The sequence below is a fragment of the Dunckerocampus dactyliophorus genome, chromosome 4 (assembly GCF_027744805.1).
Source record: "Dunckerocampus dactyliophorus isolate RoL2022-P2 chromosome 4, RoL_Ddac_1.1, whole genome shotgun sequence".
Classification (NCBI taxonomy): Eukaryota; Metazoa; Chordata; class Actinopteri; order Syngnathiformes; family Syngnathidae; genus Dunckerocampus; species Dunckerocampus dactyliophorus.
In genome coordinates, this window is record NC_072822.1 from 12413965 (window position 1) to 12432580 (window position 18616).

General features: G+C 41.7%; 2 protein-coding genes and 1 non-coding gene across 5 annotated transcripts in view; all 3 read left to right on the forward strand.

Moving 5' to 3' along the window:
• Positions 1-25: 25 nt before the first annotated feature.
• On the forward strand, positions 26-14487 carry skic3 (SKI3 subunit of superkiller complex). Of its 2 annotated transcripts, none has more exons than XM_054774546.1 (41): positions 26-237; positions 484-585; positions 681-824; positions 907-998; positions 1076-1151; positions 1222-1368; positions 1585-1683; positions 1767-1872; positions 1964-2104; positions 2988-3086; positions 3166-3290; positions 3413-3499; positions 3581-3684; positions 3772-3898; positions 3966-4145; positions 4224-4348; positions 4433-4683; positions 4772-4874; positions 5374-5559; positions 5657-5795; positions 5881-5959; positions 6217-6278; positions 6363-6419; positions 6519-6587; positions 7331-7405; positions 7525-7666; positions 8864-8957; positions 9448-9525; positions 9638-9762; positions 9844-9967; positions 10139-10363; positions 10480-10552; positions 11085-11138; positions 11385-11496; positions 11689-11817; positions 11992-12116; positions 12243-12407; positions 12885-13037; positions 13168-13298; positions 13992-14121; positions 14244-14487. In XM_054774546.1, exons 2-41 carry the CDS (start codon positions 496-498, stop codon positions 14319-14321), a joined length of 4701 nt encoding a protein of 1566 aa, XP_054630521.1. In that variant the 5' UTR covers positions 26-237; positions 484-495; the 3' UTR covers positions 14322-14487. The 2 variants fall into 2 exon arrangements, with proteins under 2 accessions (XP_054630521.1, XP_054630522.1); XM_054774547.1 differs by having other exon boundaries at positions 11764-11817.
• Positions 14488-15445: 958 nt separating this feature from the next.
• Positions 15446-15519, forward strand: trnai-aau (transfer RNA isoleucine (anticodon AAU)). The gene has a single exon. It is a non-coding gene; the product is annotated as a tRNA-Ile (tRNA).
• Positions 15520-17675: 2156 nt separating this feature from the next.
• The window catches only part of mctp1a (multiple C2 domains, transmembrane 1a), a 133163-nt gene continuing 132222 nt past the window's right edge, over positions 17676-18616 (forward strand). Inside the window, exon 1 of one of the 2 annotated variants that reach the window (XM_054774999.1) lies at positions 17676-17732. The gene's annotated coding sequence lies outside the window, so the exon portion shown is untranslated. The remainder of the gene's footprint in view (positions 17733-18616) is intronic. The other variant, XM_054774995.1, reaches the window with a different exon arrangement.

Consider the following 18616-nt stretch of genomic DNA (forward strand, 5'->3'; position numbering starts at 1 on the left):
CAATTTTCATCAATATTTGTAATAATAATAATTATTAAGATTAATTAGATTTAGAATACCCGCCCAAAAAGTTGAATTCGCCCCAATTAATCAACATTCCAAGTAGAGTTATTAAAGTGGTTCGGCCAACAATTTCGAAGGACTAACATCTTGCTTATTTTATTTTGAAAAGGTTTCGACTGACTTATCTTGCACATCCGGGTCAGGAAGTAGCGGCGCAAGTTGGCGACGTAAACAGTGGGTGTCTAAACGTTCTATTCCTTATTCATTGTTTACTTTGTGTCAGCTGCACAAGACAGTATAATAAGCACTTAGCTAACTGTATAAACTGACTGTTTTCTATGTGTTTGACGCCAACTGGCAATATTTACTAGTGTCACAAACAACAACCTAAATGCTATATTTACTTTGCTCTGCTAATGTTAACGTGTAGCTTGTAGTAGTGACGGTGCTAATGTGTTGAGGTGTGTCTTCCTGCTGTAGAAGAACAACGCGATGTCAAGTAAAGAAGTCAAAGCCGCCCTGAAAAGTGCAAGAGATGCCATTAAAAATAAAGAGTTCAAGGAGGCACTAAAACATTGCAAGGTAAGAGAAAGTACAATGTGTTTATGATGGTGATGAATGAAGTGTAGAATTAGGTATGTTTGCATGTCTGCCTTTGCTGACTTATGTGGCGACAGGCCGTCTTGAAGCTTGAGAAGAGCAACTACAATGCATGGGTGTTCATTGGCCTGGCTGCCAGCGAGTTGGAGCAACCAGATCAGGCGCAGACAGCCTACAGGAAAGCTGTGGAGTTGGAGCCTGAGCAGCTACTGGCATGGCAGGTAATATAGGGCAATACAGTCAAAGAATACACACTTGTTCTGTAAGATCCATTTTTTTAAATGTAATACTTTTGTCTTGTAGGGTTTGGCGAATTTATATGAGAAGACAGATCAGTGGGATTTCAAAATCGAGCTACCTAACGTCTATCAGAAGCTTGTTGAGCTCTATGCAAGGTAAACAACTACTCCGCAAGGCTTCTTCGTTTATTTGAACATAGCATCATTGTGTGTTGAAAATCACTCGTTCTCAGCTCTGACAAAAACAAGTGCTATGAGGTGATTGGAAAGCTGAGAGAAATACATCAATCTGACAAGGAGTATTCCAAGGTATGCCTCTTATAGTCACAAGTGCACATATTGTCAACATGTTTGATCGTGCTTGTCTTTATGTGCGTAGTTGGCAAACGTATGGCTGCAGTTTATCCATCTTAAAGAGGAAGATGGTGCAGACAAGAAGGAGTTACTGCAGCTATGGAAACAGATGACCTGCCTCCTGTCCGACTGCGTTAATGACAATGAGCAGGACACAGAGAGTCAAAAGCATGTAAGGCTTACAACAATATTTAGACACTTAACAAAACAAAGGTTTCTATATCTACTAGTAGAATGTGGAAAAACGAAAATAAAACATGTTTTATAATAATTTTCTGATGTTAAATGTTTCAATTTCCAAGTATTCAATGATTTACAATGGATTAAAGCCCCATTCTCCTAAAGTCCTTTTATTGCTTATCAATTTAATTTGACTGTTATGTATCAGTTAATCACAGCTTTTGAGAAGGCCATGCTTCTTGTCGATCCCACACCGGGAGAGGAACACCGGAATCTCTCATTCGACTACATCAAATGTCTGTCCAAGGTCAGCACATTGTCTGTGTTATCAGACATCATGTCAATGATGAATTTCAAATCTTTAGATCACCTGGTTTGCTTTTTCCGCAGCTGCCTGAAGAACAGAAAATTAAAGCGGGGTGTGAATCCATCCTGTTGCTGTACCCTACGCAGAGTTATCCTCTTGAAGTTCTTTGTTCTCAGTACCTCAAAAAAGGTTTGAGCCAGCACTAACTCATTAACGAATACTTCCAACAGCGACAAATATGTATTTATACCTTGGCAGAGGTTAATGTTGTGTTTCGCAGGTGTCCAGAGTGAGGATGCTGCCAGTTGTTTTTCAAGGCTTCGTGATTTGGCCCCAGACAACGGTTTGTGTGACTTGGGATTTGGCACAAAAGCACTTCAAGAGGGCAGGTTTAAAGATGCCATTGAGGAACTTGCGCGAGGTTTGTATGCATGTGAATACACATTCTCAGGACACTATTTTATTCGGTACACCTGCAGAGTTCATCCATCCATCCATTTTCTATACCGCTTCATCTTCATTAGGGTCGCGGGGGCATGCTGGAGCCTATCCCAGCTGACTTCGGGCGACAGGCGGGGTACACCCTGGACTGGTCGCCAGCCAATCGCAGGGCACATATAGACAAACAACCATTCACACTCACATTCATACCTATGGACAATTTAGAGTCGCCAATTAACCTCACCTGCATGTTTTTGGGAATGTGGGAGGAAGCCGGAGTACCCGGAGAAAACCCACGCGCACACGGGGAGAACATGCAAACTCCACACAGAAATGCCCAGGGGAGAATCGAACCCAGGTCTTCCCGATCTCCAGGCTGTTCCTGTATTGCGGCCCACCTGCAGAGTTGAATGCGCTAATTCAAGAGCGCTATCTCTGAGTGCAGTGGTGCAGAACTGCACTGTATCATACTGAGTGATATATCGAATGCCGTTATTTAGATTATCACATTTTGTGAAAAGAGAAGGTTAAATATATACGGTTTCTTCCCACATACCAAAAACATGCACGTTAGGTTAATTGGTGACTCTAAATTGTCCATAGGTATGAATGTGAGCTTGAATGATTGTTTGTCTATGTGTGCCCTGTGATTGGCTGACGACCAGTCCAGGGTGTACCCCGCCTCTTGCCCGAAGTCAGCTGAGGTAGGCTGCAGCTTACCCCCGCGACCCTAATGAGGATAAGTGGCATAGAAAATGGATGGATGGATCTTATTAGCTTGTGCAAGTGTACCTAATGAAAGGTCAGGTAGTAAATACAGTTTTTATTGTTATTGTATTGACTGGTGACTTCTATTTTATTAGGATTGAAGAAGATGAACTTCAGTCCAGCTTGGTACAGTCTGGCAATGGCTCAGCTTAAAGTTCACAAATATACAGACTGCTCTAAATCGTGTGCCCAAGGTATCATACAATATACAGATTTATTACAACAATAAACTGGTATTACAAGCAGTTTGTATGTGTGCCTGTGGTGCAACAGGTTTAACTGTGTGTGCATCTGGAGACAAAGAGCTAAGGAACAAGCTGCTAAAGCTGAGGCTTGAGGCTTTAGTCAGGAGTGGAGGGGAGAAGGCTGCAGACCAGGCTTTGGAGACATTTTCTCTGGTAAAACTGCAAGAAGTGAAGTGTATCGTCACCAAAACTGTATTTACATGGACTGCAATACCCTGAGTGTACAGCTTATGCTAAATAAACATCTAATTCTGTTTTGATTTCCTGTCTCTTAGATCCCTGATGCTGTGAAGGACCCCCAATTGGTAGCGCTTAAAGGTCATGCTTATCTTAACAAAGGACAATTAGATGAAGCATTAAAGGTCAGTTTTTTAATGCTGCCTCTGGAAATGTTTGACATTCACATCTTGTGATTTATGAAGTAAAATGTAACATCTTTGGAGGTATCGTTGCATCTGGTGGCCTCAAACCCAAACCTGACCGAGGCTTTGGTGCTGAAGGGACTGGCACACTTAGCTGAGAACAAGCAGCAGCAAGCAGAGCAGAGGTAAAAAAAAACAAACAAAAACAGCCCAGTGGTTGTCGACATTCTGAGCCTTAGAAAACAACCAAGTCAATTTTTCTTGTGATCTAGTTTCCTCAAGGCAGCAGAACAAAACCCAGACTGTGGGGAGTATTATTTCTTGCTGGGACGGCTGTACTGGACCATGGGAGAAGAGACCCGAAAAGACAGAAGCAAAGCACATTCTCATTTGCTCAAGGTAAGTAACAAAAATACATGTTCCATTAAAAAAGTTTATTTGTTCGTAAGCCTCATTTGTATGTCAGGCTGCAAAGTTGGACCCACACTTTAGTTGTGTGTTCCGATACCTTGGACATTATTATCGGGAGGTGGCAAACGACTCAGGCCGGGCACGTGGCTGTTATAAGAAGGCCTTTGACTTGGACAATGACGATGCTGAGTCTGGAGCAGCCGCAGTGGATCTCAGCATGGCGCATGAAGATATGGTAAATAACGTAGTTTGATGTCGCTCTTTTTAAACTCTCTGCTATGTTTTATTTTCCACATTATCTTTGTTGTTACAGAACACTGCCTTGGCAATACTCCAGTCCGTGACTGAGAAGGCCACGCCAGGTTCTGCTAAATGGGCCTGGATGAGACGAGGGCTTTACTACCTCAAGATTGGACACCATCAACAGGCTATTGCCGAGTAAGAAGGCCAAACTAAAGGAGGGTCATTTTGATTGTGTATCTTTAAGTATGTTATTGACAGTGTTGTATTATGTGTTTGTAGTCTGCAGGCAGCGCTGAGAGCAGATCCGGAGGACTGGGTGTGTTGGGAGTGTTTAGGAGAGGCATACCTAAATCGCCAGAGTTTCATGGCGGCTCTAAAGGCTTTTGGGAAGGCCCACAGTCTTCAGCCTTCCTCCATCTATAGTGTCTACCAGGTTGCTGCAATCAAACAGAACCTGGGCAAGTTTAAAGAGGCTGTAGCTGAGTATTTGCAGATCACAGCACAGCACGACTACGTTCCTGCTCTGAAAGGTATGCTTTGTGTGTAGCTGAACACTGCACAAGTGCCTATTCACTGACTAAGGGAAGTTTAATTAGATTTGAATGATGTGCTGTTGAGGTCTTGGTGAGTGTCAACTCTCCTTGGCAAAAAGTTTAATGGAGGACTGCAGAGACGGTGGAGCCCTTGACCTGATTGAGCAAGCTATACGGAACCTCTTCAAGTAAGTCATAATTAAAACTGTGGGGATTCTGTCTGCTATGTATTAGTGTCTCCTATTACAAGTGATAGAATTTTTTTTTTTTTATCTATGTATGATTTAGAAGGCTGTTTTTGTGTTCCTCATATTTTATTCATGTTGGCACGATCAATAGTTTGCGCGTGTGTGTAGCTTCATCCTTTAGGTACCATGCGTTGTGCCTGGTACCCCAAACACTGTACCGTATATACTGATCAGTTCATTTAATAACTTTCACAACTTTTTACAATGAAAACCCTAAAAAACATGTACCCAAATCATTGTTTCCACCAAGCAGTACAGTTCTCCACAGTTTAGTAAGATATGTATTTTCTAGTTTTCAATTCTAAGGGGTTCCAATATATTGTACATATTGGTGTTGATTTCCTCGAGAGAGAAACAAAAAGCAAACGAAATACCACCATCTTTGGTGGAAATGGGGTGGAAATGTATTTTTTTATTGTACCGTGTTGTGCTCTTGCAGGGCTGCAGTGATGCGGTCTGACCTGTCCTGTTTGTGGAAGCTGCTGGGCGATGCCTGCTCTGCTGTCAGCAGAGTGTCACCAAACAGGGCTCAGGTTCAGGTGCCGGCAGCACTGGCAGCTTGTTTGGACCCCCACGCTCAGGTTCACGTGCTAAACCAGGCTCAGATGCTCAGAGTTGCAGAGAAGTATGAGAAATCTGACAGTTAAATATTCCATCTTAAATACATGTGCAATGCTTTCATCCCCTTGAGCATGGTGCACATTATGTGTTTGTGTCCACAGGTGTTACACTCGTGCTTTGAAGCTAATGCCAGAGGTTGCCAGCCTCTGGTATGACCTCGGACTAAACTTCTATCATCAGGCTCACCTGGCCTGTGATGCAGTGGAGGACCGATCATTACTTCTCGAGAAAGCACAACAAGTACTCTTTGAATTTAGTGTCCACAGCATAGCTGCATTTTTCCATACCACAGGTGTTCTTTAAATTGACATTCTGTTATTCTTAGTGTTTAAGGAAGGCGATCATGATGGACAGTGGCGACCACCGCTACTGGAATGCTCTTGGAGTGATCAATACAAGCACAGGTACAGTATTGCATATTGATCAAAATCAAATGCCCAAAAAATGAGTTTGATAGCCTGTGTTTTTTTAATGGTATCTTTAATCATCAATTTGCAAGCAGGTCAGCTTGCTGGGTCGTCTCTCTGCTATTGTGCAGGCTAAATTGCTATCTATTTACCATGTTTTTACACCCATTTTGGCTTAGAATAATTAAAATAAACTAATATGAGTGTCTGGAAAGCAATAAATAATAATACATTTTTTTTTTCTGTAATGTCAGATCTGCAGAATTTGGCTCTTGCACAGCATTGCTTTATCAAGTCCATTCAAGTTGAACCAAATGTATGTATGATGGGTTTGATGGAGATATATGGCCTTGAGATATTCAAATGTTTTTGTAAGGATTTATTTAATACTCATTTATAGAATGTTGTTACCTGGACCAACCTTGGTACCCTGTATATGAAGAAGGACAATATAGAGGTGTGTGTTTCGTGATGCATTTCAATTTGATTCTTATTGTTTTCCAACATTGCCGACTGATATTAAGATTTGTTAATGTCTATGTTTTTTCCTGGTTAGCTTGCACATGAGGCCTTTAAGGTTGCACAGTCGTTGGAGCCGCTCTATGTCAACTGCTGGATTGGGCAGGTAATCTGAAATAAACTAGCCCTTAGCAACAACTGCAGGTGATTGTGTGAGTACTGAGAGACTTATCTTTGAATTCAAGCTAATGTTATTGTGCATCAACGTGAAATCTAAACGTGAAATCATCTCCACATTACTGCAACAAAAAAATATTACAGATTGAAACTCAATCAAAAAACAAAATGGGTGATCCGTTTTTCTCAGCGTTCCTCATCTTATTGCTGGCAAAATATGACTTTTTCTGCAAGACGTTTAAAAGCAGCATCATTCAGAAAAACAGTGATGTAATCATTGCATTTATTAAGTGTATAGTTTGATCCCTTAAACGTGTGCGATTTATAGAATGTATGTAAAGGTTTGCGTGACTTAATATGCAGTCAAGTGTACAGTATTATGTGTTATTAATGCCATCCATCCATTTTCTACGCCACTTATCCTCACTAGGGTCGTGGGGTTATGCTGGAGCCTATCCCAGCTGACTTGGGGAGAGAGCGGGGTATACCCTGGACTGGTTGCCAGTCAATCGCAGGGCACACATAGACAAACGATCATTTACGCTCACATTCATACCTATGGACAATTTTGAGTCTCCAATTAATCTAACATGCATGTTTTTGGAATGTGGGAAGAAGCCCGAGTACCCGAAGAAAACTATTAATTCCAAGATGAAAGGTTAAAGCATCACTGCTCTACTGAATCATGGCACGAAAAAAAGAAGCTAAGAAAATCTTTTGTCACCCTGTCAGGCCCTCATAGCTGAGAGAGTGGGAAGCTATGACACCATGGATCTTTTTAGACACACCACTGAGCTCAGCACACACGTATGTGACCACCACTTTTTTAATATTCAATTTAAAGCCATTTGCTAACACTTGTAGTAAAAAAATAAGCAATTTCTCCATACTTTGTTTCGCATTGCTCACCTCCGTTATCCCACCAGATGGAGGGAGTGAAGGGTTACGCCTACTGGGTGTGTTCCACCTTGCTGGATGAGAGCAATAGAGACTCTGAACTGTACCGCTACAACATTGTCCAAATGAATGCCATCTCTACGGCTCAGGTGGCACTCAGCAAATACACTGGTATGCGGTCAAAATGTACTATATACATAAACTACAAAATTTTAAGACCAGTTGAAAAATTGCAAGAAATTACATTTTGCACTGTTGGATCATAAGGAGGTTCTAAAGTTGAGCTTAAAAATGCAAAAAGAAGAAATAGGAGTGAGACAAAAAAATATTGACTAAGCAATTTATTGTAAACAACAATTAAAGGGAAATGTGCTGTTCATCATCTGGTTTGGTTTTGGTTTGTTTTAGTTTAGTCTGATCAAAAATTTAAGACCATAGCTCAAAAAACCTTGAAATCCCCCTAAAATTGAAATAAAATGTTCAAAAAAGGATTCAATAATGAGTAGCTGCACCATTCTTGTTAATCACCTCAAAAATTGGTTTGGGCATGCTTGATGCCAGTGTTTCCAGGAGGCTAGTGGGAATGTTGCACCAGGTGGTGAAGATGGCTTCACGGAGGGCATCCGCTGTCTGCAGTTGTCCATTTTTGTAAACTTCCCTTGCCGTCCATCCTCAATTGTTCCCAATTGGACTTAGATCAGGGTAACACATAAGATGGTCCTAAAGAAGTCCTTTGTCAGGCGGACATTGTCCTGTTGAAAAAGCCAGTCATTACCACACACACAAGGGCCTTCAATCATGAGGGGTGCCCCCTGCAACATTTCAACATAGCCATCTGCCGTATGACGCCCCTGAACAACCTGAAGCTCCATTGTTCCATTTGAAGGAAAAAGCACCCCAGATCATCATGGCGCCCAATCCACTGTGCAGTGTGGAAAACATGTCAGGAGGGATCTCCTTGTCATGCCAGCAACGTTGGAAACCATCAGGACCGTCAAAATTACATGTTTTCTCATCAGAGAATAAAACCATTCCACCTTTCAGTATCTCATGTTTGGTGCTGTCGTGCAAAGTCCAAACGGGCCATTTTGTGGTGTGGAAGGAGCCAAGGCAGCAAAGTTTTGATCAGCTGATGAACAGCCTATTTCAATGTCATTGTTTGCAATAAATTGCTGACGCAAATTTTTTTTGTCTCACTCCGATTTCTTATTTTTACATTTTAAAGCTCTACTTAGAACCCTTTTAAGATCCAACAGTACAAAATGTAAATTCTTACAATTTTTCAACTGGTCTTAAAATTTTGATGAGGAGTGTATGTGGGTCATGTGGCAGAGAGGGTCTTGTGTGAACCTGAACTTTCCCTTCCAGAAAGGATCCAGTCTGATGCCGATGCCTTCATCATGCTGGGTTACCTAACGGAACATCTGCAGTTGAAGAGGCAGGCTGTACAAGCTTACCAAAGGTATGTCCAGACACACATTTTTTTTGCTAAAAACAGATAAAAAGAAGCACATTTTTAAAATACAACTGACATTCACTCAAGCCAAATAATCCTAAATATGACAGGTCTGATTTCTTTGGGAAAAAAAGGGACACTCAAGCAAGGCTCCATGTCTGTCTCTTGCCTTGCACATTAAACTTTTTTTCTCATGGCTCCTTCTTCTGGATCCAATGCCTCACTTAGCCCCAGTACAAGCAGACTGTAACAGGACATGTAAATTCTTCCTTCCGCACCTTTATCCAGGTCTCCACCTAAATTTAATAGGTCATTACTTGATGCATGCGGCACACCGCCACTTCAGTTTTGTAGTTGTAGTGCAATCCTTGCTACCAACCTTACCAAACTGCAATCAAAACATAACATCTTCCTTGAGCTATGTGCCCTTGGCGGTAATACTGGATTTTGTTAGATTTTCTTTTGTGTGAATTTACTTTATATTTTCTCTACTCAGAGCTGTAGAGTTGCTTCAGTCCACATCCCTCACAGAACAGCTATGTTTTGCTCGGAGCAACTATGCTCGTGCTTTATGGTGAGAAATGAGTGTTTATAGATATTTACTAAATTTGTCTGTATGGAATGCAAATGTAAATGTCCTGCATCAAACCAACTCTCTACCTTGTGTCCTATAATGTTCCTCATAGTGCTTGTGGCCGGTGTGAGGAGGCAGTCCATGTTTATAACTCCACCCCACTGGAGGACCTCAGTGACCTGGCGGGTCTCGCTCTGGCGTACTGCAAGGCTGGACGCATCCCAGAAAGCACGAGCGGTGAGTAATAGCCCAGAAGCCCTATGAGACCATATGTAACATGCTTGAGTGACTGAAGAGTTTTATATATGTGCTCTGTAGCCTACGAGCAGGCTCTGGCGATGGCTTCCAGTGAAAAAGAGACTGCATACATCTTGACAGCTCTATCGCTGCTGCAGCACCAGCAGGGTAATCTAGACTCTGCCAAGACCTTGCTATTCAAATGGTGAGTCCAATTATCTTGGTGTGTGATTTAGCATTTCCTTTGTCAAAAGATAAGGGCACCAATGTAACTGTTTAAATCATGCAGAGTACACAGCTGTTTTCAACTTCAATTCTACAAAATAATAATGGGATACTGCCATGCTGATTGACTGTCCGATTTCTGTCTTCGCAGCTCCATGTTGAAGGAACCAGTTCCAGAGTCTCTCCTGTGTTTATGTGCCCTTGGATTGGCCCACAACGACACCACACTAGCCGCAGCTGCACGCGCAGAGCTGCTCAAACAAAGCTCTTCCTCTGCAACTGTTGTAGAGCAGAGGTGTCTTCTCACCTGTACCTTACTGGCCCTGCAGGGCAACCACAGTGCTGTGCAAAGAGAGGCCTCCAGAGCTGTGCACAGGTGAGGTGGCCAGGTACTGTACAACTGTGAAAACATGCATTATTTGTACAGATAACTAAACAAGTGACCACATTATACTGGTCGAATAACTGCATGGTTCGCTTTGCTGTTTTCAGTTATCCAGGGAACCCATCTCTGTGGTCACTACTGTCCAGATTGGTACCCCAGTACTACCCCAGAAAGGCAAATGTAAGTGTTAAAAAGGGGGTAGTGGTTCTTTCAGAGTTGGGACACTATGGAAAGATTTTGCGTATTTTTGTCCAAAGGGGTGTGTGGTCTTGTTGAGTCACACAGTGCACACAAACGATGGACACTTCATACTCCACATGTGAAGCAGGAGCAAAACTAGCAAACTGCTATCAGTGCTGAGCTGGCTTTTTCTAAGAACGGTGCATTCAGGTGCATCACGTAACTCCTCGGGCACAAGCTGCTGCTGCGTTCACAGACACTTGGAAATCACAGGAAATACACTCAAACATGCAAATGCTTCCCAAATGACGTGGGGTCTCTGAACACAACTACTTGTTGCTCATAATAACATTAACACATTGTTACAAATTTTTCTACTTATAACAGACATCAGTGTTAAACAAATAGACTTTCGGACAGTAAGTCACCTGAAAACACAACACAACACACTCCCATGAAAATGGATTACTAACACATACACTGTAAAATTATGCTAACATGTAATGTCATGCTTATGTCTGCTGTCTTCCAGGGAGGAGCAATGGCCGGACATGTTGCCTGTCTCTCCAGTATGACCCAGGGAAAGGTAAATAAAATACAAACTTATAACGCCAGAATAATTACCATGTGTTAGTATAGTATAGTATAGTATAGGCTGCTTTCATTTTTGTATTGATTTATATTGCACATATTATGTGACAAAGGTTTATTATGAGTGGATTAGTCGCCACAGTACAACAAGATTTGTAATCGTTACGCATTGCGGTATACAGTAGTTTTGCAAGTGTTTTCTAAATAAATTGTGTATTTTATTTGACTTGTATGCTGGTAGAGGGCGCTGCTGTACAGTGGAGTGAACCAGCTAGCCAGTGGGAGACATTCTGGAGAGGATGCTCATAGGAATGCGCTGAAGACCATGCAGAGAGCTGTGCTGCTCTGTCCTGGTAGATTTACTTTCATGGATACATGGCGTGTGTGTGCATGTAAAATTCTTTTAGTGTACCTGATATATTGCATGGTGTGATGCTGTTTATGAGAATTTAACATTACGAGAAGCATTCTTCCATTTAATGGAGCCCTTTATATTACAGTTAATGATTTTATTTTTTTAAGTCTTATACTTCCTTTAATTCCAGATGATCCATCAGCATGGGCAGGATTAATGGCTGCCTGTTACACTGAAAACACTTCCTCTTATCTCTTTGGTTCAGCTGCGAGTAGGCAAGGACTAGAGCAAACTCTTATGTCAGTGGTTTCTGAAAAAGGTATGCATTTTTTTTCCCCATATTGTATGCACACTTGCTGGCCACTACATTAGGTACACGTACTGAAATCCCATGCTGATTCCTAGGCAAAGTAAAATACTGCAGATGTGCCTAATTATCTGTCCAGTAAGTGTATATTTCAGTATACACTGTAAACATTCTTCTGTATCCCAGTGCGTAGCATTGCGGAGACAGAGCACCCCTTAGCCCCGAGTTTGGAAGGATGGGTACTACAACAGGCAGTGAGTGGCCTCATGTTAAGCAGACAGCTCGAGCAGGCAGAAGCACTCTGCTCACAGGTGACATTTAGCCCCATTTATTTCAATTGTAGCATATTAAAAGACTTATTATGCACAATGTTAACAAGGATTATACATTAAATGTGTTCTGTGTTTCATTATCGGTTTGCCTTTCCTTAATTTCAGGTGCTGAATGTTTCCCCAGAGCATTCTGCAATCATGTTGTCGCTGAGACAAGTGCAATGTCAGCGCCTCCTTGAGTCTAGCGGCGGTACTCTTCTTTCAGAGGCCATTCTGGAGGAGCTCAGCAATGCTGTGATGTCAAACCCCACCAATATCGGGGCATGGCACGTAAGATGACCTGTCACCTGTCACACACTAAGCACCACTGGTCCATAGGGCAATCTTGAATTTCGTCATTGTTCACATTCATGGACTTGAAAACAATATGCAGTACAAAAATAAGTTGAAAACTTAATTTTAGGTTGACCTGTTTTATATTGTGGTGGTCTGGGTAGGTCAGAGGTATTGGAGAATTTTAAACGTAGACTTACTCTACATGATGCTTATTGACTGCAAAAATGACTATACTAATTATATTCCACTGTGATCATATCACAATATCATTGTCACATATTGCTCTTTATGCAATGACAGAAGCTATAACGATATAATTGTATATGCACTGCTAGAAATATAGTGGAAATTGTATTTGATGGATATTATGTTTGACTTTTCAGTTATTAGAACAAAACTTACCAATTATGTAAACTTACCTGTCCTCACATTCTGGTCATTCTAACAACCTCTATGTTAACAATCTCTCAGTGGTTGGCTTCGGTGTACTGCAACCAGGGTCTGCTGGACCAGGCAGTCTTGGCACTCAAACAGAGCTTGCGGCTTGCCTCCCAGCTCGGCCTGCACAGCAGCCAAGTAGCCAGCCTGCTGCGACTCGGCCTGCTAGCCCTGCGACCTTGCATGGTGAGGCTGGACATGAGCTCTTTCTAAAACCATCTACAGTCAGTAGGTGACAAACCAATCTGGTGATCACTTCCGTGACTCCCCCATGTTCATCCACACTTCTGTGTATGTGCGTTGTAAACTTTTTCAGGCAGGTGTCCCAGGAAATGACTGGATAGATCTGGTCAGACAAGCCACTACAGAGGCTTTAAAGCTGAGCTCGTCCCCTGTGGCTCTGCTCTTCCAGGCGCTGCTCCACTATGTTACCAAAATGGCTGCGCGGTAGGGGCTATGTATTATTCAATAGTGGACCTTTGATTAACGGTATCAAAGACAGTGAAGATTTCTAACTGTTTTTCTCCTATGAAATAATGTAAGTAGAAATAATCTATTCCATGGCCAACCTTTACATCCAACTCCTAAGATGGTTTTATTTACGATTTTTCCAACTTTCCCAGTCTTAAACTAAAGAAAAGGCTTGCTAACTTCCATGTGTGATGTCCTTCAAGGCTTCTTTTAAGTAATCCCAGGACTAAGCCTCAACATTGAGCATCAACGCCAAATCCTGTGACTTTCAACAATAGCTTCCTCTCTACAGTATAGTGTATATGGTTGTCTTGCTTTTTATAATATCAGAAGATAAAAAAATAGGTTTTCCCTCACGGCGAAATGAACACTTTGGCCCTAGGGAGCCCATGTAGAGAGCTGAGGGTATTGTCAATGGAAGGCTAATAGGATGTACAAGTCTCTTGACAACATAACCCATATGGCCAACCATCAAACGCCTTCCAAAGAGGCAACCACTTACTCCCACAATTCCTATAGGGCCATTTACTATTCTCTATTGATATTGTAGGCCACCCTTCCATTAGATAATAAGCACAAGTAATGTACAGTACTATTGCTATGCTGTCAAACCCAATACTGCATGTGAGGTTACTATCCAGTTTTGCTGATCCTGTGTGTCCTTTACAGAGAAACTAGGCGGCTATTAGAGAGACTGGTTTATGTCCCCAATCAAGAATTCCCAGTGACTGTGGTGCAGGTGGCAAGCTGGTACCTGCTAAGACACCTGCATTGCAAAAACGACCAGGAGCTAATTCATGTAAAGCACAATGCAGCGTTTCATCTTCACTCTGTACATTCAAGCATGGAAATATTTTTAGATGAAGCCAGGTGCCACTTCCCACTTGACATTTTTAAATTTGCCTTCACTGTTTTTTCCAGGCACTTTTGGAGCACGCCAAAATGTATGGAGATCAACGACTGCTGGACTTGCATTCACAGCTTGTTTCTTCATCCTGAATGCTGCCATATACATCAATTTTTAAAAATATCCGCTTCAGGCCTAATTTGGCATGGCATGAGTCTTAAAGTCTTAAAACAGTGAAAACGTTTCAATATCCAATTCAGTTTTATCAAACATCATTGGTGTCTTTATTCATACTGAAATAAAGACTTTTGTTCACCATTTTGTCTCACATTGAATACGCCTCATCCTGAATGCATAGACTAAAATAATTTAATACTGTATGTCACAAAGAGCGGATGATTTGAGGACGCTAACTTTTGAATGTACTGCAAGCATTATATCCCGCCCTCTTCCTACATTTGTTATGTTTGTTGTCAGCAAACGATAGCAATTTGGCAAAGTTTTGCTACTAAGTTTAGCTATCATTGACTGCATAGCCTATCATAACAACATCATGACTACAAATTGTTGATCCCCTCTCCGAAACTGCTTTTGCATGAGTGTATGTGCTATGGACATGTACGTGACTATCAGCCAGCCACGAGTAACCAGTCGTCTTATTTGGTCTTAAAGTCAATTTAAGCCATTTTTATGCAGGTGCTATCTGCCTTGGTTAGTACTACATGTGGGGTGCTTACTTTTGAAGGTGATGGCAGCATTATATCCCCAGTTTCCTGCTCCGACATTGCAAGCCACGCCCCACGTAACACACACTCATACACATTAGTTTTGTTTGTCGGATAAGGATAGCAATTTGGTATAGCTTAGCTACTAACGGTAGCGATCGTTTAATGTACAGCCTACCATAACCACAATGACGCCAAATTGTCGGTCGCTTCTCAGAGACTGCTGTTGTGAATGTGCCCGCGCTACGAGGCAACGGTGAGTGAAAGTCATGAACGCCAATCATTTGATGGGCGAAACGAAAATTAATCCCAACTTTAACTTCAAATTGTTCAATGTGTTCTTTTAAGACACTTTCGGTAACATGGCTAACGGTGGTGATGTTCTTACATTTTGGTTTCAAAAAGTGTAAGCTGCAGCCGAAGAACATATAGACAGTTTTGTTCAGTTCGTTCTTTCCAATTATTAATAATATACGCAAAGATTGCTATTAACAGTACAACCTAGGAGACTAGGGCTTGTTGTATGTGTATCATACAAGCTCTGTATACATGGCCGGTTAGCTCAGTTGGTTAGAGCGTGGTGCTAATAACGCCAAGGTCGCGGGTTCGATCCCCGTACGGGCCACAGTTTTCGTTTTTGCTTTCGCCACTGATTTATATTCAAGTTGCATTTTATACAGGCCCTCGATAGCATGTCTTATATTAAACAGTAAATACTGACCACAACAAGTAGTAATAATGCTACCCTTTTTACCCTGTATAGAATTTGCATCACTCTAGCAGCTTATTTTAATGATGAAGAACTTTAATATAAGGGCTGAATTATTGTATTGGAAAGGGGAATGTCCACAGGGATACACTGCGGTCGTCTACATCCCTACACAATAATGTACTCTACTAGTATGTCGTAGAAGTTGTTATTGTACTCCAAGGTAACACTTTGTTCCTTTTCTAGGACCAAAAAGATATTGGTATAGTATGGTATTAGTTCCCAAGCTGCAAAAGCCAAGTGTTATATTATTTTAGGTGGTACTCCAACACTGACATCCTTGAAAAAGTACCGTGTGCATTGATTGACCGAAAGCAGTGTGGTGTATAAGTCATCAGTTTAGTACAAATGATGACATCCTAAATGTCAATCTACTTCTACTTTCCTCCCCGCCTTACTTTTTAGTATTTACAGCCATCATTAATTATGCATCTCCCTCTAGCCCTGCTCATACCAACCCTATTTATACTACATTTAAATAGAATGACGGATGGATGCTGTATGTCATGATGAGCTCAGAGGGGATGCAGTAACTTGTGCTCTCATTTAATGATAGAGGCTTTTGTCTCCTCGTCTGCACTTTCAAACAAACGGCAGAGAAGCGGACAGGAAGGAGGGAAAGCATGAGCTCGGACGCAGAGTCTCATAGGAAATATGGTCGGAGCATTGAGGTGCAGCGCTGAGTTAATACTGTGGTTGTTTTTTGTTGCTTCCGGATGCAGTTGCTGACAGGTTGTCACCATCACTTGTCACCCACCTTTTCAGGCCTGTGTGTTGAACCAGCTGCTTCTCCTAATGAAGGTCCCTCTTCCCACTGAGGGCATTTGTTTATCCAACCTGCCACACTGTGGTGGTGTCAGGCTCTGACATGGCTTTTTGAGCACACACTTGACAGCTAATTTAGATTCTACCTTGTTCTCTGCTGCAGCATCCTTTACTTCTTTGGTATTGGATTCACATTTCCTCAGCTGAGTCACAACTACGCAAAGTGTCATGAACACTGCTGCACACGTGTGTGTCTTTTGTACGTGTCAGCAGGAAGAGATGAGCCTGCCATACACTCAAAACACATTGTCACATGTATTGAAGTGGAATGGCATTGCATTGCAGTCATCTGCATTTCAGCATGTTTACTTGTGTCATCACTTCATAACACTGCGCTACTGCAACTTTCCTGACTTTTGGGATTTCAAAAGTGTCTCAAAGGTTGTTAGAAAGTTATCAAACAACGAAGGTGCAGTTATGATGGTAATTCATAATTCATGGTGATCAGTGAAGCACAGTCATCAAGGAACATTTGGGGGTTGTCTTATATTTGTGTCAATGCGGTATACGGCCTCCAATGCGTCACCTGCTTTGACTTTTATTAGTATATAATACGTTTAAAAAATGCTAAATGAAAATGTTCAATACTAAGAGGTGTCCAAACCATTTCTACCGGGCAGCATAAACAAAAATTGAACATAGTAACATTTTGTTTATTAATGACATTGAAAACAATTCAGCATGTAGGTGAAAATAATAAAAGATGACAGCATTGTTTTATTATATATGTATTATATAGGTGACAAAAGAAATAAAGTCGTAATAATAATAATAATAATAATAATAATAATAATAATAATAATAATAGTAGATTTTTGCATGAAGCCCACAGTGTTCCCTCGCTATATCGCTGTACACCTTTGGCGGATTTGCGGTTTCGCAGAATTTTTTTTGTGCTTGTTTTTTTTTTTTATTACAGCGTATAAACTGTTATAGGCCGAGCCTGGCCCTTTAAGAAGAATTGCATTGTGGGGAGTTGAGTGTCTGCACCGCCGATTGTTTTCTGCATCCTGATTGGCTGTAGACTATTGTCAATCAGTCTACTTCGTGCCAACCTGCCGTGTCTCCTGTGTCGTTGCTAGCTTGCTTGCTTGCTAGCTTGTAAAAGAATCTTCGGTTCGAAGGAGGAGGACTGCAACAGGAGGAGGACTGCAGCAGTATGTTTGAACAAGAATACAAAAATGCTACAGTACAGCGGAACGGCGCCGGGACGAAAAAGACACGTTCGCAGGAGTGAAAGACATGTGAGTGACTTAATCATTTCTTGTGTCCGACCTGTAGGGTGGTCATTAAAATTCAAATGAAGGTTTGAGCTTTTTTGAGAGTGTTTAAACAGGAGAGAAATGTGTTAAAATGTTATTTCCTGTGTTAGAAAAATGTATAAAGTGTATGGTGAGGGGTTTTACAGCCTTAAAACATGTATAATAATTGTAAAAAAAAATAAGGTGGCTACTTCGCGGCTACTTGCAGGTTATTTTGGGAACCTGCCCCTCCCCCGCAACAAACGAGGGAACACTGTATTCAAATACACAATTGAATGAAAAACAATTCAAACTATTTCGTCTGTGTAGGCTCTCAGTCGTACAGGAGTTGTCCATCGAGGAAAAGGCTTCTTGAGACGTCATCTGTACTTCTGTGTAGAAGGTGTCGGACGTTTCGCTCCTCATCCGAAGAGCTTCGTCAGCAAACTAATAAGTGCTGGTAGCTTAGGCCTTAAATACAGTAAGAGTGGGCGGAATTGGTGTGCCAACACCCTCCTCCTATTGGTTCGTTACACTAAGCCTGGGCGGAGCAGTGGTATAATCCTATCCTGTTATTCACACCTACGATAAAAGGGGAAGTGTCGCTCCCTGAATTGGGTATGAACGACTCTGATACTGGCTTGTTAGCATCTATTGTTCTGGCTCGGCCCTGCCTTCACCTCATTTGCAAGACTAAGAGCTGTGGGTTTTGGTCTCAGTAACCTGCTGAACACAGGGTCCAAATTGAACCTCAAACCACCATTCCGATTCAATGATGGGTTCTGTTGTTTGACAAAAATAGCTTCCTTTACTCCTCTTTCAAACCATCTGTTTTCTTTGGCCAAAATCTTTACCTCGCTGTCCTGAAAAGAGTGATTGGTAGCTTT

What these genes read in the sequence shown, in the direction of transcription:
- skic3 (XM_054774546.1), top strand. Translation starts at nt 496, where the DNA reads ATGTCAAGTAAAGAAGTCAAAGCCGCCCTGAAAAGTGCAAGAGATGCC. An exon ending in CATCAACAGGCTATTGCCGA is followed by an intron (nt 4,349 to 4,432) that starts GTAAGAAGGCCA and finishes ATGTGTTTGTAG; the next exon opens with TCTGCAGGCAGCGCTGAGAG. An exon ending in ATGCTCAGAGTTGCAGAGAA is followed by an intron (nt 5,560 to 5,656) that starts GTATGAGAAATC and finishes TTGTGTCCACAG; the next exon opens with GTGTTACACTCGTGCTTTGA.